We start from the raw sequence: 17,975 nt of genomic DNA, 5'->3' as shown, positions 1-17,975 counted from the left end.
GAGGAGCAAACCCGTGAGCCCCTGGGGCCGGCTCCCCTGCCCCGGGGCCAGTGTGGACACTCACCAGTGCGTGGTCGAACTTGAAAGTACTGATGTAGTAGGCGGGGATGTCCGCAGCAGCCAAGGGCTCGGAGATCTGGGCCACAATGCCACACTCATCTGGGGACGGAGGTGGGGACTGGCTCAGCCTCCACGTGGTGGCATCATCACCCGGGGTGCCAGCCAGTGCTCCCTCTGCCCTCTCCCTCCCTCTGCCAGCAGTGCCTGTCTGCACCCCCCCCGCCCCCCGCCAGCCACCGCCTGAAGGCCTAGTGCAAAGGCCCCTCCACCAGGAGCCTGCTTGATGCCCTCACCAGCAATGAGCTCTCCACTCAGTTCTGTCTGACTGGCCACCCTCTGCCTGTTCCATGCTCTGTAGCCACAATGCATCTTCCCTGCCAGCCTTCGAGGTCACTAAGGCGGAGCTGGAGGCAGTGTAGGCCCCCTTTTCTAGTCAGATAACCGTGGCCAAGTCACTTCCTTTCTGAGCCCCTGTCCTCAGCGGAGCCCCCCTGGGTGGAGGCCCCTGCCCGTCCTCTGGCAGTGTCAGGCGTTTGGTGGGGCTGGGACGTGACTGCCTACCCCCTCTAGCATCTGAAAGTGGGAGTCTGTGCTGCTTTTCTGCTCTCCCCCAAACCTTATCTGATAAAGCAACCTTGGGGTTGCCTGGGGCTGGTCTTATCCTCAGTGGCAGCTTCCTCCCTGATTTAAAGGCACCACTCAAGGCTTCCTCCTACAGGAAGACCTCCAGGATCTGAGGACTATCCCACTCCAACACAATCCTGTGTGTTTCCGAAAAGCTACTGTTATGATTTTGGTGATGACGCATTTCCCCAACACTGTCCCCACACATGTGGGCGAGGTGCTGGGTGGAGCCCAGGTCTGGTCACCAGCTCCCATGGGATTCTGAGGCCGAAGCCTAGGAATTACCCCGGGTCCCACCTCCATTGTCACTAAACCCAGCGTCGGATATGACCCTCCACGCCCTGGCCCTGGCCCTGCTCATTGGCCCACCCGTGCAGCAGCCCTGTAGGTCTCTCAAGTTCCTGCTTCCCCTTCACCTGCCGGGCTCCTGGCTGGCCCCCAGGCCCCTTTGGTGGCTGTGCAGGTCTCGAGCCTACACTCCTGGGGACTGTCTGTGGCGCTACATGGTGGAGACTGGCTGTGTCCTGAGACACCTTCTCTTCCTATGAAAGGAGGAGGGGAGGAGACCAGGGTCTAGGATGTGACCCCTGTGACATTAACTTAGAGGGCTGGTGACCAGGAAAGGCCAAACGGCACAGCACACAGTAGGTGAGGGTGGTTTTGTGAGACCGTAGTTTGCGTCGTTTGGGTATGTGTGTGTGCTGGGTTATGGTGTAGAATATATTTATTCTATCCATGGCCACACACATGCAGAACCCGCCGGTCTAGCACCTGTCAGAGTCTAAGTTATTTTCCCTGCAGGACTCTTTGTAGCTATAAGCATGGCTCTCAACCCGCTGCATCCTGGGAAGGCAGCTAGCTGCTGCCTTCTCAGCTCACCCTGGAGTCCTACAACCTCCCTGCCCCGTCGCTATCTACGAGGCCGAGCAAACAACTCCCCTCAGCAATGTGCCGAGGTCTGCCCACGGAGACGGCTGAGTTTCATGTGCTATCCCACCCTTACTGCTCCTGCATTGGCCTCTTGATGTGAGCAGAGTTAGGGGCACTGTCCGTCCATCTGCGAACTCATGAGAAAGGTGAGGCAGGTGGCAGAACCTGGCTTCCTCAGTGGCCCCCTCACCCCAGGTCCAAATGCCCTGCCAGCTCCATGTCCCGTCCCGGGAGAGAGCCCTCAGGGCTGACCCGCTGGCCCCTGGAGCAGTGTGGGTGCTATCAGGAGCATTCTGCGCCCTGTCTATGAAATCAGGGCCACATACCACTGGGCTGGCTGAGGACGCTCCCTGCAAACCACCACTCTGATTTACCAAGAGCCGCTCTGGTGCAAGCTGTGGGTCTAACGGTCTAGCCCAAGGAAATCATTTCTAATCACGACAGAGCTCTGGTCCCAGGCACACTGCAGTCCCTCCCAGCGGGGCAGCCTGCAGTGCTGAAAGGGTGCGGGCCCCGAGGGGTCTGAGGCCTGGGGCCCCGCAGAAAATGCTTATGGGAAAAAACACCAAAGACACGGCGCGGGGAACTGTGGAAGCTGCTGCTGGGCTGAGTCTGGGGAACCATTGCGGTTTCCCCCCGAACAGGTCGCTGGGTTCTGCAGGAGGAAGTCTCCTTCCCAGGACAGAAAAGGTCACGTGCTGGGATGTGAGATGGTCCGTGAATACTTCCCTCCAGAGGCCTGTACCTCCCTCCCTCACTGGTCAGTGGGACCTCAGGCTTCCGTCTCCCCTTCTGTACCCCAGGCCACAGGCAGGCTGTGACTCCGGGCGACGTGAGTGCCCCAGCACTTGGAGGCACTCGGCAATGCCCCCACCCCCCTCCGCTGAACCCCACAGGGCTCACCGAATCCCAGGGGCTGGCCTCCGATCCGCACCATCTTCCAGAGCTCTCCAGATGCGCTTGTGAACAGCAAGTTACTAGGAAACCTTAAAGGAGCGAGGAAAATCCAGAGGCTGATGTTCAGGCGCTCCCTGGCCAGGGCTCCACCTGCCACAGGATGGGCCCCAGGACCCTGCCGAGCCCTCCACCCACTCTCTCTGCACCCCCCTCGCCTGGGGGTGGGGGGACAGGAAGGCAAGGTTGGGATTGGCTGTGCAACAACTGCCCCTCCCCAGCTCCACTGAGGGGACTGTGGGGCAAATGGTACTCGAATGACCCAGGGCCCTCGTCTCTCTGAGTCGCCTGTCATCTGGAGACAGGGCCCGCCTACCTGCAATGAAGGGCCGTGGTGATAAATATTAGGGACAAAGGGGGTGATGTGCCCACAAGGAGCCCAGCCCACCCTGGTCAACCCGTGGCCCGGCTCACCTCTGCTGGGTCTGCACGTCCATCACCAGGGAGATGTAACCCTCGATGAGGGAGAAGGAGAAGAAGCGGATGTGGCCACAGTCGTCACTGGCAGCCATGGGGTCCTTCACGCTGGGGACGGGGGTGCTGGTGAGGGTGGAGTGGGGGCCCCACTGCACCCCGACCCCTGCCTGTCCTGCCCGTTAGCCTCAGCATGGGTTGCTGGGAAGAGCACTGGCCTGGGAGAGCCCCTACCCTGCCTTGCTGAGTAACCCTGAGCCAGAGTCCCCGCAGGTCTCTGTGCGATGCACACGATTCCACGCATTCGTGGAGGTGAGCAGGGCATGTCCGTGCCCGAGCTCCAGCCGGCCCCCAGGGCAGCTGCACGGGCCCCTTCCCGGCAGGGTTCTCTGTCCTTGTGTGGGCCCACGTCTCCGGGCACGATCTGTGGTCGCTGCCAGCTCACTGGAACCTGCACCCACCGACCTGGTGTTGGCCTGAAGGTAACACCGACTCTGAGGACAACGCCAAGCCTGTCGTCCTCCGGATGAAAACCCCGCGTTCGAAGCTCAGGGAGGGGGCCTGCCTCGGAGCTCAGGGCGGTGGGGTTGGCCAACATCTCCCTGTGCTCTGGCTTCCCCAGGGTTCAACTTTCCCAAAGGAAGCCCGGCCGCTGCTGCTCAGTGGCTGAGCGTCGACCTACGAACCAGGAGGTCACGGTTCGATTTCCGGTCAGGGCACATGCTCCGGTTGTGGGCTCCATCCCCGGTCAGGAGTGCAGGAGGCAGCCGGTCAATGATTCTCTCTAATCTCTCTCTCTGAAATCAATAATAATTAAAAAAAAAAAAGATTCCCAAGGAAGAAAGTCTCTCTTCTCAGATGGAGCTTTGGGTAGAGCCATGTCTCCCCACCACCAACCCCAGACAAGTGTCCAGGGCAGGTCTGTGTCTCCTCCCTCAGACTGGCTCCCAGGGCAGGCCTGTCTCCTCCCTCAGACTGGCTCCCAGGGCAGGCCTGTCTCCTCCCTCAGACTGGCTCCCAGGGCAGGTCTGTCTCCTCCCTCAGACTGGCTCCCAGGGCAGGCCTGTCTCCTCCCTCAGACTGGCTCCCAGGGCAGGTCTGTCTCCTCCCTCAGACTGGCTCCCAGGGCAGGTCTGTCTCCTCCCTCAGTCTGGCTCCCAGGGCAGCTCTGTGTCTCCTCCCTCAGACTGGCTCCCAGGGCAGGCCTGTCTCCTCCCTCAGACTGGCTCCCAGGGCAGCTCTGTGTCTCCTCCCTCAGACTGGCTCCCAGGGCAGGCCTGTCTCCTCCCTCAGACTGGCTCCCAGGGCAGGCCTGTCTCCTCCCTCAGACTGGCTCCCAGGGCAGGCCTGTCTCCTCCCTCAGACTGGCTTCCAGGGCAGGTCTGTGCCTCCTCCCTCAGACTGGCTCCCAGGGCAGGTCTGTGTCTCCTCCCTCAGACTGGCTCCCAGGGCAGGTCTGTGTCTCCTCCCTCAGACTGGCTCCCAGGGCAGGTCTGTGTCTCCTCCCTCAGACTGGCTCCCAGGGCAGGTCTGTGTCTCCTCCCTCAGACTGGCTCCCAGGGCAGGCCTGTCTCCTCCCTCAGACTGGCTCCCAGGGCAGGTCTGTGTCTCCTCCCTCAGACTGGCTCCCAGGGCAGGCCTGTCTCCTCCCTCAGACTGGCTCCCAGGGCAGGCCTGTCTCCTCCCTCAGACTGGCTCCCAGGGCAGGCCTGTCTCCTCCCTCAGACTGGCTCCCAGGGCAGGCCTGTCTCCTCCCTCAGACTGGCTCCCAGGGCAGGCCTGTCTCCTCCCTCAGACTGGCTCCCAGGGCAGGCCTGTCTCCTCCCTCAGACTGGCTCCCAGGGCAGGCCTGTCTCCTCCCTCAGACTGGCTCCCAGGGCAGGCCTGTCTCCTCCCTCAGTCTGGCTCCCAGGGCAGGCCTGTCTCCTCCCTCAGACTGGCTCCCAGGGCAGCTCTGTGTCTCCTCCCTCAGACTGGCTCCCAGGGCAGGCCTGTCTCCTCTGAGACTGGGGCTCCGTGGCACAGCCATCTTTCCTCTTGGCCCACCTGCAGCCCCTCACACCCAAGGAGACCCTACCCGTTGGAGTAGAACATGACGTCCATGAGGAGTGTGGCAACAGCAGGCAGCGTGTCGGGGTCCAGGCTGGTGACGCAGAAGCTGTTGCTGGGGCTGGACAGTGGGTGGATGACGGGCCTCTGGACTGTGAGTGCAAAGACAGAGGTGCCAAGGCGGTAAGAGGAGCAGCGGGGGCGGGGGGGGCAGGGGGGGTTTGCTGCAGACGCTCTGGGCGGCCTGGCTCCAGGCCCTGGGAGCCCTGGCCGGTCATTTCTTTGGCCTCCACCACCACCTACAGCTCTTCTGCTAGTCCAGGCTCCCCCAGGCCCGGGGCCCCTGCACATGCCGTATCTATCACCTGCCTGGAATGCCCTTCCCAGCCTTCACCACCTGCCTGAGCGCTTACTTGTGTCTGAGCTTCAGCTCGACAGTGGCTGCCCCTGGAAGGTCCGCCTGACCCCGCGGGCCAGGCGGGGAGTGGCCCCTGGCCATTGCCGGCTGTGCCTGCATCCACCACCCTTACTAACCTCGGGCACAGGGTCTGACCAGGACGGCTGAACCGTGTTCTGCCTGGAGCTCAACTGATGCTCTGAGAATGGGCTGTTCTGGGGCAGTACCTGGTAACTTTTATTTTAAATGGAATTCACTGGAGTGACACTGGTTAACAAAATTATACAGGTTTAGGAATACAACGCTGTAACACATCATCTGTATACCGCATCATGCATTCACCACCCAAAGTCCAGTCTCCTTCTGTCGCCATTTATCCCCTTTTGACCTTCTTCTACCTCCCTCCACCCGCTTGCCCTCTGGCAATCACTGTCCTGTTGTCTGTGTCTGTTTTTTTCTTAATCCCTCACCTTTTTCACCCAGCCCCAACCCTCCTCCCCTCCGACTCACCCATCTTGGGCTTCACAAAGCCATTGGTGATGCCAAGGTGCTCGGCGGCCACCGTCTCACCGTTGACGACCCGCAGAATGGTGAACTCTGATGACAAGGTGTGGGTGACAAAGGGCAGGTCCCGCTCACGTACCTGGGGCAGGGAGTGAGGACATGAGTGTCCGGTAGTTCCTGGATGGAGTGGGCCTGGGGGCAGCGACCCCCCCACCCCACTCTGAGATTCTGCCCCAGAACCAGCTCCCCCTGTCCTTGCCTCCTGCCGCCCTGGTGGGGGCTGGGAGCCTGGGACCAGGGCACACCTCTCCAGGGCAGCAGGAAGGATGCAGAGGGGAGAAGACACGACACCGAGGGCCGCGAGGTGCAAGTCTGTCCCCGCCCCTCCCCAGGCCCATGCTCTTGAGGGTGGCCATGGCCCATGGGAGGAGAAAGAATGACTTGGTGGCCAGGAGCTGCTGCTGGCCCCAGGACCAGACAGACTTGCCATCCCAGGGGGTGGGGGGTGGGGAAACGGGGAGACAGATGTCCAGCTGGGATGATACCCCACCCACACGAGCTCCCCAGACCTTACTTCCTGGCTTCCAGGTCAAACCAAGCATGGCCCCCACAAAAGGCAGGTGGAGGGGGCAGGGGGCAGAGACCAGCCTGGGTCAGGCTAACGTTTGACTGACGACCCTAAGGCCCCCCTGGCCTCTCTCTGAGCTGATCAGAGAACGGGGACCACAGAACTCTGCAGACAGTGCCTGTGGGGGATGTCCCTGTCGCCCGGGAGCTGCGGTTACCAGGATGAAGTCCGTCTGGTAGGTGGACAGCATGAACACGGAGATGTTCTGGTCGGCCAGCGGGGCGATGACAGACTTGGCGATCTTGGTCACCCCGATGGGCTGGGAGCTGGAAAAGCTGCCACCACCTGACACGACATTGAGGGCCAGCCAGGTGGCATCTGCCACGCTCAGGTGCTCCGAGGAAGGCAGCTCTGGAGGGGGACACAGAAGGCAGGCCTGTGACTGATGGGCCCCAGGTCCCCAGAGCAGAGCAGGCCACAGAGTAGAGACTGGCACGTGGGACCAGCTGTGTGACCTTGGCCAGCCCCACCCTCTGTGCCGGAGTGCCCTCATCTGTCAGAGGCGGATGGGACCGGCCTCAAAGGCTCTGCTGTGGGAGGACCGAGCCGGGAAGCCCTCGGAGGACTCTGGATGTGTCAGGCGGCTCAGGAGGGTGGGAACTACGGGGACATGTGGTTTATCTGTGTTGGGCCTCAGTTTCCTCAACCGTGAAATGATGAGTATTCAGCAGTCAGCAATGATTTTGTTATTTCCAGTCCTCACTCCCCTCGGGGTGGCAGGTGCTGCCATCACCACCTCACCCCAGTGGAATGGGTCCCATGGTTTTCAAACTGGGTTCCTAGGAACCTCCCAGGAGGCTGGGGTTGGAGGGGAGCCAGGAGAAGACAGGATGGGGGCCCTGGGTTTCCTCCTTGCTTCAAGCAGACCTGCCTGCTGGGCTTCTAGGGAAGAACGCCCAGCTCCAGGAGGGCTCCTGAGGGTGCCGTCAGGTGGGCAGTGACGGTCATCCAGTCCCTCCGGAGAGCCAGCAAGCCCTGGGGGTTGGCACAGGCAGGGGCAGCATGGGGGAGGCTCAGAGCGACAGCAAAGAGCGAGTCTCCCTGACCAGCTCGTAAAACCTGGGCTCCGTACGTTTGGACCATCCCTTTCCCCATCCTGCAGAGCCCGAGGAGCCTGCACACGGGATGTGGGCACACGTGTCTCCAGAAACACACAGCCACGGAGCTGACCCTACAGGCTGGCACAGGACTCTCCACGCATCAGACTCCTGCTCAAACCCACCCCCAGAGGGACTGCCATTCCCCCTGTAAACACCACAACCAGAGCTCTGAGAGGGCGGTGATTTCATGATCACTTAGGGAGGGACAGTGCCAGGACCCCAGGAAGGAGAGGGGCCCAGACCCTGGTGATGAGCATGGCGATAACCAGGGAAGGCCGCATGGGCCTCAGGCAGGACGGCTTCCAAGGAGGGGAAATTCAGTGAGGCCCCACCAGGCTCCTACCTGCCCAGCTCTGGTCGTCATGGCGACCACAGCCCAGCAAACCCATGGGTCCTATCGGCCGAGAAGGGCCAGTCTTTGGCCAGGCTGGCTGGAGAGGCAGGCAGCTTCCCAGGAAAGGGAAAAGGTTTGGGAGGAAGAGCAGGAGAAAACGTTTTAAAAGGCGCTAGGTCTCAGGTAGCCACGTCTGGTCTCTCTACCCGTCACCCAAGGGGTCAGGAGAGACTTCTCGGCCCCAGGACCGAGAGCAGCCGTGCTCCCAGAACTGGAGCCCAGCTCAGAGCTGAACTGCGAATAATTTCGCTCTGGCTCTCAGCCCTGGGCAGAAGCCTGAGGTTCTTCACGGGCAGGCCCGTGGTCCCCGCGGAGGCTTCCTGCAGGGGGGCTCTGTCAGAGTGGCTGGAAACCACAGCGTTTACTGCTTCTGGCCCCACGGACATCAGACGCTGCCCTGGCATTCTGGGGGAGCGGGAAGGGCTGAGCGGGCCCCTGCTCACCCCGGCCAAGCCTGGGGGCGCCCAGGGTGCTGCTCGGGGGCTGTGGGGACGAGCTGCCAGGAGGAGGCACACGGGCCCCTCCCTAGAGGAAAAGTGGACCCCTGCTAAGACTGAGATGGACTATCTGTCAGTGCCGTCGTCCCAGACCCTAAATATAGCTTCTCGGAGCTGAGGACACTCCCTGGTAGAGGAGGTCACAGTCCCTCGCCACGCTCCCGGTCACGAAGGTGGGCGACTCTGTTGCTGGGTGGGACTCCCTCCTCCTCAGGAGCCCCCCGTTTTGGCCGAAGGACCTGCAGGTCCCTGCGCTATGTGGCCGCGTCCTCCACACAGAGCCTGTTTCTCAGGCTCCTCCTGCCCGCCCGCAGCAGGGTCAGTCCTGGCTGTGTGACCTTGGGCCCCGGGCTTTTGTTTTCCAATGTGGGATGATGAAATCAGGAGCGGCCGGAGAAGGTGCCGGCAGGATTAAATGAGATAATCCGCCCGGAGCGCTCGCTGAGTGCCTGGCACCCATCTGAGGGCTCATCAAAGGCCAGAGCCTTTCTGGTTACACTGCTGGTGTTCTGCTGGTTCTGGATGGCAGTTGGGTCAAGGCTATCCAGAGTTTAAAAAATGCTCCATGTCACTGTAAAGGAGTAAGCTGACTGTTGAACAATACGGGTTTGAACTACGTGGGTCCACTCGTATGCCTGGTTCGCCACGAGCATGCCTTACAGCACTGAGCGGGAGGGAGGCGATCCTGTGCTTGGGACGAGGCCATGGAGGCCCCAGGGCGCTGAGCAACTTGCCCAGAACAGTGGTCGGCAAACTGCGGCTCGCGAGCCGCTGTTTGCCGCTCTGTCGACTAATGAGTTTGCTGACCACTGGCCCAGAAAGATAAGCAGCGAGTAGCAGGGCTAGATCCGAGCCGAATCTTCTCATCTTAGTCCAGGATGAAGCCAGGAGTTACCTCTCAACATCTTCTTCCTTCTCCCGTTTGGCTAGTCACGGCCAAGGAGCATGTCCTGCCCCCGGGTGTTACAGGTCCCCCTGATGCAGGTAAGGGGCCTGAGACGGGTGGGGGGGCCAGTGAAGGGGTCCTGATTAGCACTGCGCCCCGCTAAACTGCAAACCTAAGAGGTCAGGGCAGGGGCTGCCATGCATATTATTTTGGGTCCCCACGAGCATCTAGCAATTGCACAAAGTAAGTGCTCATTAGATATGTAAAGATCAAACGACACACATGCACACAAACCCCTCCGGTTTGCCATGCAGACACAGAGCATCCATTTGAGCCAAGAGCCTCTAAAATTCCACATGAAACAGGAAGCTGCCTGGTTAATGTCGCTGACAACTGTCCCACCCTCCCGGGAAAGGCTCAGCATTTGATGCACATGTGAACCGCAGATAGCTGCTGGTCCTAACAGCCAAAGCGCCGCGCTGACGACATTGCCAGAGAACCACAATCAAGGCACCCTGGCCGAGGGAGGCGCTTGGGTGAGAAGCAATACTTGCAGAACTGGGAGACGGGGCCCCATCTTTCACACAGCATGGCACAGCCAGCACCCCTCCCCATCCCACGGGGGCAGCCACAGCCCAAATTCCCTTTCTGAAGAGGGGCCTCCTAAGAGAACCACGCCTAGAGCTGAGGCGAGAGGGTGAACTTGGCAGCCTCCACCCCAAACCCTCCCCTCGGAGGGCCTTCTCACACTGCCCTGGCCACACACTGGCCCATCCCCCTTCTCAGCTGCCCCTGACCTTGGTCTGTTGGGATTCACCGCAGCATTTCCTGCTTCAAATGGGCCCCCGTCACTCAGGGACTGTGGGCACCTGAATGTCAGTTTTCCCTCGTATAAAACGGGTCTTTACTGGTTACCCTCAGGCCACCGGATGATCCCAGGTGGTGATGCATCCTGCAGCGGGTACAGGGGAGTCTCATAGTGTATCCTGGCCCCTGTAGCTCTGCAACAGGAGTATGAGATACGTACTTCTTTAAAAGTACATATTTTTTTTCTGGGGCAATAACAGCTGTCTAAGCAGCCTGCTTCGCTAGCCTGGAAGGGAGACCCTTACCCAGAAGTCACAGAGCCCTGAGGCTCCTGGGGTCGGAGATGGTGTCTCTCAATTCCCAGCTCCATCTCCAGGGCCTAGCAAGATGCTGGCACACCCCAGGTGCTCAGTAAACACAGCCTCCTGCAACCCTGGAGGCGGCCTCAGATAGCCAGCCACTCCTCTGCAGGGCATCTCCCTGGTTAGTGATAAACCCTGCAAACATGGCCTTCCAGGGCCTGCAGAACCGGCTTGCCAGGTCCCACGGCCTCCCTCTCTCCTTGCTCATGGTGTCTGCTCATTTGCTGCCTCAAGAGGTAGAGACTTCAGTCTCGTCTGAGGAGGAGGATTAGATAGAACATCCATTACCAGAGCACAGATACTCCGGAGCGTTCAGATGCCACCCTTCTCAGCAGTTCTGCGTTAAAGGCATGATGAGTGCCCATAAGAAAATGGAAACGTGTCTGGGTTGCCCAAGCATAGTGTCCGCGTATCCGTGGCTCCTGTACTCAGACAACGTCTGCTGAATAAATAAGTGAGTGACTCCATCGGTGCCTTCGATGACAAGGCAGGGCCTCCTGTGGGGCCTGCCCTATCCCTGCCCTGGCCACGAGATGCCCCCTCTGAGTCAGGAAGGCCATGGTGTCCTTGAGAGGGGGGTGGGACCACCCCACACTGGTAGGTGCTCTGGGGCACCTGCGGGTAGGATGACAGAGCGCAGCTGGGCGGTCGCTTCCCTGGGGTGTCAACAGGAGAACGGGAAAACAGCCGACTTCTGACCATGTGCCATTTCTCAGACCCCATTTTAGGAATCGACCTGCCTAAGGACAAATGTTACAGATTTAAAGTGTCTATAACTTTATCACTGGAGAAAAATTAAAGTGAGTTTAAATCTAACCTTAGGGGACTGGGAAGGACGCGCGGCTGCTGTGACGACACAGGAAACGTTAAGGCGTAATGTGACGTAAATGTTAAGTGAAAGCACTTCTTTATACAGCATGGTCGTAAGGAAATTAAAAAGAGACAACGTGCACAGAAAGAAGCTGGACAGGAAATACCAAAAAGTGACTAGTTTTTGGGGTGGGACTGTTTCTTTGTTATTATTATTATTTAAATATTTTATTGATTTCAGAGAAAAAAGGAGAGGGAGAGAGAGAGATAGAAACATCAATGACGAAAGAGAATCATTGATGAGCTGCCTCCTGCATGTTCCCTACTGGAGATCAATCCTGCAACTCAGGCATGTGCCCTTGACCAGAATCGAACCCGGGACTCTTCAGTCCGCAGGCCGACGCTCTATCCACTGAGCCACACCAGCGAGGGCGGGGTGGGACTGTTTCTTAAAAATGTCGGACTTGTGTCCTCTGCACGTTTTGAAGAACGTGGTTCAGACACCAACGTTGGGGGAGCCTGGGCCGTGACATCCGGTTTCTGTTCCCAGCTCCTCCCCGGAAACTAACGTGTATCGGGCAGCACGCGGACAAACGTAAAAAACTGTAATATTAAAACTGCAAGGATGTGGGGCGAGGGGAGAATGACTGCTGGCAGGTAATGGGGTTTCTGTTGGGGGAGATGCAAATGTTCTGGCATCGGGGTGGCGATGGCTGCACAACCTTGTGAACCGCCGAGTTTTACCATGGTGACTTTTCTGGCAGGTGCATGGCATCTCAATTTAACAAGTGGAAAAAAGGTGAAGGAAGATCACGAAGGATGGTACCTGGGGCTCCGCCAATGGGGACAAGGACTGAGGACAACGGAAAGCACCTCCCTCACAGCAGATGCTTTATGAAATGTGTGCCTTCCTTCTTGGCTGCTTTAGTTCTCGGCTGGGGAGGCACAGGGTCACGGCCCCTGTTAGCTCAGGGCCTTCCTGGGCAGGCTCCTGGGCAGAGAGGGAGGGGCCCCTAGCCAGGAGGCTGGGAGAGAGAGGAGGAGACTCCCCACGGGGCGGGGCGGGGGCAGAAATAAGGAGGCGGGCAGCCAGCCTCGACGGCAGGGCCCAGTCCGGCCACATCCCTGGTGGGAGAAGCACTCACCCAGGAAACCCTCCTCATCGACGATGATGGTGTAATCCTCCGGGGTCTCGGTCAGACTGAAGAACTTGCACCTGTGTGGATGGACAGACAGGCAGACACGGGATGGCACGTTAGTTCTGCATTAGCCCTGGCCGGACACTGTGGTGACCCAGCAGGTGAATCGGTTTACCCAGAGCTCTGACTGCAGGCTGCTGGTGACCTCCAGTAAGCTGTACCTCTCACCCCCTCCCTGCCCTGTCCTGACTCAGGAGGTCTCAGAGAGGCCTCGAGATGGTGATCGTCCCCTCTGCACCCCGAATCGGCCAGCCTCTGGGATCCTGTATAGGCCCAGGGGTCGCAGACCCCACTTTTTCAGCGAGGAAGTGGCTGAAGGGTAGGTCGGGCAGGGGCCATGCAAATGAACTGTCTTATCCAGGGGCCCCCAATTCCGACCTCCAGGCCTCCGTCCTGGGCCCCTCCTCACCAACTGAAGAGCTCCCACTGTCTTTCAAGTCCTAATTCCCATCACCCAAAGGGCAGCCCAGCCTTCAGGGAGGGGTGTGGACGTCTGTGCTGGGTGTGGGACACAGACCCCTGAACTGCCACATGTCACCTCTGGGAGTACTACTCAGCCTGGGGTGTATGATGCTCGTCCCTCCCCCCACAATACTATCCATTTCCCAAGGCCAGGCCGGGACTGGTCATTACTCTGCCCCCTTTATCTCGGCCCTGCCGTCTTGCCCTGAGCACGCTCTTGGTGCCTGGCAGACTAGCTGGGCTCCGTGTCTAGGCTTTCCGTCACGGGGTAACGGGGTCCCCACCCCTCAATGCCTGTCTCTTTCCCCCTCAGCCAGAACAGCCCCCGGAACGGCAGCTGCAGGGAGAGCCGGTGTGCACAGGCAGCGGCACGCAGGAAGCGCGGTCACTTATCTGGCATCGCTGCTCTGGAGCGTGAGGCCCAGCACGGGCTCCATGCCCAGCGCGTAAAACCCATCCATCACGGGAGCCGTGACAGCAAGAGGCCCAGCGCGTAACCCCAGCCGTGGCCGGTCAGCACTTGCACACAGACTGAATGGGAAAGGGATCTCGAAGGGGATGCAGCGCTGCAGGGCCCGGGTGGCCGCCGTGTCCACCACTCTCTCCTCGGGGGCCCCCCTCTCCCGCCAGCCGCCCCGGAAGCCCGACCACAGAACCCGACAGCACCTTTTACTTTACCCTTTCCATTTTCCACAAGGAGCAAGAGCAACTGGAACCAGAAGGAATGCAGAACGATACTGCCATTTGGACAACAGTTTGGAGGTTTCTCACAAAGTTAAACAGACACCGACCACACGAACTGGCAATCCCACTCCTGGGTACTGACGCCGGAGGAAGAAAACCTATGCGCACACACAGACCTGCACGCCAAGGTTTGCAGCCTTGATGTGTGATCACCCCAAAGGGGAGACAACCCACGCCCTCCCTTCAACTAGAGCCCTGGCCGAGCGGAGGCTCATCCACACCATGGGGTTCCGGTCCGCAATAAAGAGGAACGAGTTACGGATTCGCTGTAACGTGGATGAATCTCAAAGGCACTTTGCTAAGTTCAACCCGGACTCAAAAGGTTACAATATATATGATCCCATTTACGTGACATCTGGAAGGGGCAAAACTGTAAGGACTGAGCTGATCCATGGCTGCCAGAGGGTGGGCCGGGGTTGACGTTGGAGGGGAGCCCAGGAACTCTTGGGGTGGTGGGGTGTTTGGTATCTTGATTGTGGTGGTGGCTACAGGATCACACACATTTGGCAAAACTCAAAGAACTGTACCCTGAAGGGTGAATTTTACTGGGTGTAAATTATACCCCCCTGAACCCGACTTTGAAGGAAATGCCTGTGCCAGCATTGTAAACAGGGTGGCACTTAATCTCCCCCTCTGACCAACCGACAGCACACTCTCTTCCACTTCCCTCCTGCGCTTTGGTTTGCAAATGACATCTCTGTCCCTGCCTGTCCACATCCAATTTGCAACTACTGCCTGGACAAATGAAATCTGTAATTGCTCGGGACAACGGCAAATTATCACCTTAGTGAGTGGCAATCACTGGTCTGGCCTAGCTCCTTCTTGGGGACTCCTGTGCACTCAGAAAGAACCTTGGAAGTCGCCCCCCCCCCCCAACCCCCATCATCGGCCTGCCACAAGCAGGTCCTTGCTGGGTGGGGGCGTGGCCACCCCGTGTCTGAGAGAGCCCTGTGAAGGCTAACAGATGTGGCATTTGCTCCCAATGCCCTCTCGGCTGTGAGGGACATTCCAGAAATAGACCGTATAAATCATCCTGGAGGCACAGGCACCAGCAGAAGGCAGCATCAGCCTCTGTGTAAACGGGGCATGAATATGTCGATGTGGCCGTCTCACCCTTCAAGACCCAGTTAAAGGATCTTCTTTTACGACTGGCACCAGCCACCTCCTCTCCCTCACCTCCCACCAAACGGGTGGGTCCTCCCTTGAGAGCTACATCCTTACTTACACCGTGTCCACAAGAGGGTGTTAAGGCCACCGTGGGCTGCTCGTACCTCACAACTCCAGGAGAGAGTTCGCTCGCCTCACAGTGCATGTGAAGTTGCCCTCAGACCTGGGCAGTGCTCCCCGAGAGCAACTGTGCACGATGAGAACTTGCCACAACCCGTTGCGAATACTTGTCTCCCCAGCAGACCATACGCTCTCACAGGCAAGGGCTGGAGGCTCTCTGCACACACACCTGGCTGGGCACAGGACCAACCTCACTGTCTGATGAGCAAAAGAGTGGACTACAGCCACATACCTACCGCCAAGGCCAGAGCAGCTCTAATCGGAACAAGTCCAACGTGCCCTGGCACGGCACTGCCTTGGCGTGGCACTGCCCTGGTGTACCCTCCACTGAGAAACACTAAAGTCTCTAGTCCCAACTCTGTGCTCTCCAGTGAGTCGTAGCTAAATCCACACCACAGACGCCAGGCCCCGCTGTTTGTGGCCTCTCTGCACTTGGTCTACAAGGAGCTGGAAAGAGGACCCAAACCAAGCAATCAGCCTGCCTACTAGGAAACCTGAGGAGGAGGAGGAGATCTGCTTGCCCTCTAGATGCCCTCGTGGTACTCAGGAACAGGATGAAATGACAGGAGAGAGCAGCCTGGGAGAGCAAGAAGAGGACCGCGGGCCTGGAGTCTAGGGCCTGGGTCCCAGTCCCAGCCCGGCCCCGGGTGGTGAGCCCTGGGCTGCCTCATCCCTCTGCACAACGAGGGCAGCTTCAGGGTGGGCTAGTGCCCATCCAGTTCCGGCCTGGGCAGTGCCTGGGCCACCTGGAACCCTGCCAGCTCCATAGCAGTGGGGACCAACAAGATGCACAGACACGATTCCAGAGCCGTTGAGTGCCTGGAAAATACCTCTCAAGGCGAGGCAAAAGCCCCAACCAGAACCCAAGACAGATCTACCTGCTGCCCAGGGAGCTGGCGGTGGTGGCCCAGCTCGGAGGAGAGGGCTCACCATTTCGGTCTGTGGGAGGAGTGCCGCAGAACCGAGAGTACACAACCTGTGCAACCGAGTGCCACGGTCACTGGGCAGGTCCTGCAGGAGCACTCGGGTAGATGGGATACGAAACTCTAGAGCTCTCACCAATGGGGGAGGAGGGAGACTGCGGACAGCAGCTCTGGGTGAGCCCTGGCTCGGGACACACCCCAACAATCACGCAAGTCCCGTCTAGGGGGTGCCAAGTCCCCTGGGCTCCGTAAACGGAGCATGGAGACTGGATGAGGGCAGGCCACAACAGGAGCCATGTCTGTTCAGAGCCTCCTGGCCAACACGGAGCATGCCCACAGGAGCTGAGGGGACCCTAGGCTGCACCCCTGTGGCCTGGGGAAGACGCCAGCCACCACCTTTAAGTCTCTGTGGTAATTGTGTACCACGGGTTGTAAGCCACGTGGCTGCTTATGGCTGTGTGACCTTAGGCGAGTCACTCCCGGTGCCCCGTGTTCTCACGTGTTGTTGTTGAAGAAGAAATGTTGAAAACCCCATATGACTATGGTAAGCCCTCAATATGCTGGCTATTGGTGGGCAGACAGAGCTAAAGGGGAGGCACCGGGGAGGCCAGCTGTGTTCCCAGTAAAGAAAAGCTCTACAGCCAGCTGACTACAGAGACCAATAGGCTGGCTTGGGAGGCAGTGCGTTGCCAGTTCTCTGAAGGGTACCGCTGCCTCGAGGGGGAGGATAGAGTAAGCTGGGTCTCTGATTCTCTGAAACACCTGGTTCCCACCCACTGCGCCCAAGTAAAAAGCTTTGGCTTGAAAAGTCTCCATTCACCTCCCCAATAGCTCAGTTCCCACCAGGCAGGCAGGGAAGGGATGATGATGTAGGACAGGAGAGATGGACCCAGCCCCATGTTGCCAGGGAATCTGCGTCGGAGCCGAACCTGCAGCCCTGGGCCCAACCCCGCTGCCTGACACACACACCAAGGCCTGGGCAATCTCCAGACATCGGGTGTGTCTGAGGACAGGGGACATCCAGATCGCGGCACCAGGGGGTGGCCGGAGCCATCGCCATTGAGTGCAAGTTCCTGTTAGCATCCATCCCGCCTTCTCCACTCACCTGCCGGCCGTGCTCACTTCCTCTTGGCTCCCAGACCACAAAGACCCCTTACGTAGTCAGGGCTCAGCAAAGGCTGCCAGTACATGGACTCTCCGGCAGGACCCAGGGCTCTGGGAGGTGGGAGCTAGCCAGAATGCCCTGTGCCAGCCAGGCCCTGCTGAGGTCACCTAGCCCCTCAGAGAACCAGCTCAGACCTTTGCAGTCACAGCCCACCCTGCCGGGCCTTGAGATGAACCCAGAGCCTTCCCACGCTACCAACGGGACCGAGAACAGTCTTCCAGCACGTTCCAGGTACCTGTTCACAAACCGTTCTTGTTTTTTTCGTTCAAGTAGGGCCTCTGAATGCCCATGAGCCCAGTTAGAATTCGAGCACCAGCCTGGAAGGCCCGGAGTCTTTCTCGCAAAGTGCAGCCCATTCAGGCTGGAACCAGGGAGGCTTAGCCACGGCCTCCTCTGCCGGACGTCACAGCGGGGATATGGAGGGGCCGGGTCTGCCCCCCGCCGCTGCCCCTCGCCGTGCTTCCGGCCTCCTCAGGGTGCTGGCCTGGTGTGTGTCAGCCTTTGTTCTCCTAACCAGCAGCAGCGTTTTCATGTTTCTCGTGGGTCCTCCCTCAATCTCTCGTGTTATTTACCTTTCATTTCTACTGTCTTTAACAATTACAGGCGACCGTTTCCAACTGTAGTTAGAAAGAAAGCCCTGATTGGTTCTGTGATTGGAAGGGCAATCCTGAAGAGGAGGTTCATTTCCATTAAGATAGAAAAGAAATCGGCTTATGTCACGGGCAGCCAGGAGAATCAGTGTGGGCAACATGGCTTGTACATTCTAGGGGGACTTGCAC

At 59.1% G+C, this 17,975-nt stretch overlaps 1 protein-coding gene across 1 annotated transcript in view; it reads right to left on the bottom strand.

The window, feature by feature from the left end:
- CASTOR2 (cytosolic arginine sensor for mTORC1 subunit 2) overlaps positions 1 to 17,975 on the bottom strand; it is a 48,526-nt gene that overhangs the window by 743 nt on the left and 29,808 nt on the right. The window contains exons 2-8 of the mRNA XM_008141496.3: positions 12,562 to 12,632; positions 6,718 to 6,911; positions 5,939 to 6,071; positions 5,060 to 5,183; positions 2,983 to 3,093; positions 2,518 to 2,600; positions 65 to 159 (exon numbers count right to left, since the gene is read on the bottom strand). Coding sequence (XP_008139718.1) covers positions 65 to 159; positions 2,518 to 2,600; positions 2,983 to 3,093; positions 5,060 to 5,183; positions 5,939 to 6,071; positions 6,718 to 6,911; positions 12,562 to 12,632 — 811 coding nt within the window. The remainder of the gene's footprint in view (positions 1 to 64; positions 160 to 2,517; positions 2,601 to 2,982; positions 3,094 to 5,059; positions 5,184 to 5,938; positions 6,072 to 6,717; positions 6,912 to 12,561; positions 12,633 to 17,975) is intronic.

Source organism: Eptesicus fuscus, chromosome 4 (assembly GCF_027574615.1).
Source record: "Eptesicus fuscus isolate TK198812 chromosome 4, DD_ASM_mEF_20220401, whole genome shotgun sequence".
NCBI classification, from domain to species: Eukaryota; Metazoa; Chordata; class Mammalia; order Chiroptera; family Vespertilionidae; genus Eptesicus; species Eptesicus fuscus.
This window is presented reverse-complemented; position numbering and strand designations above follow the sequence as displayed.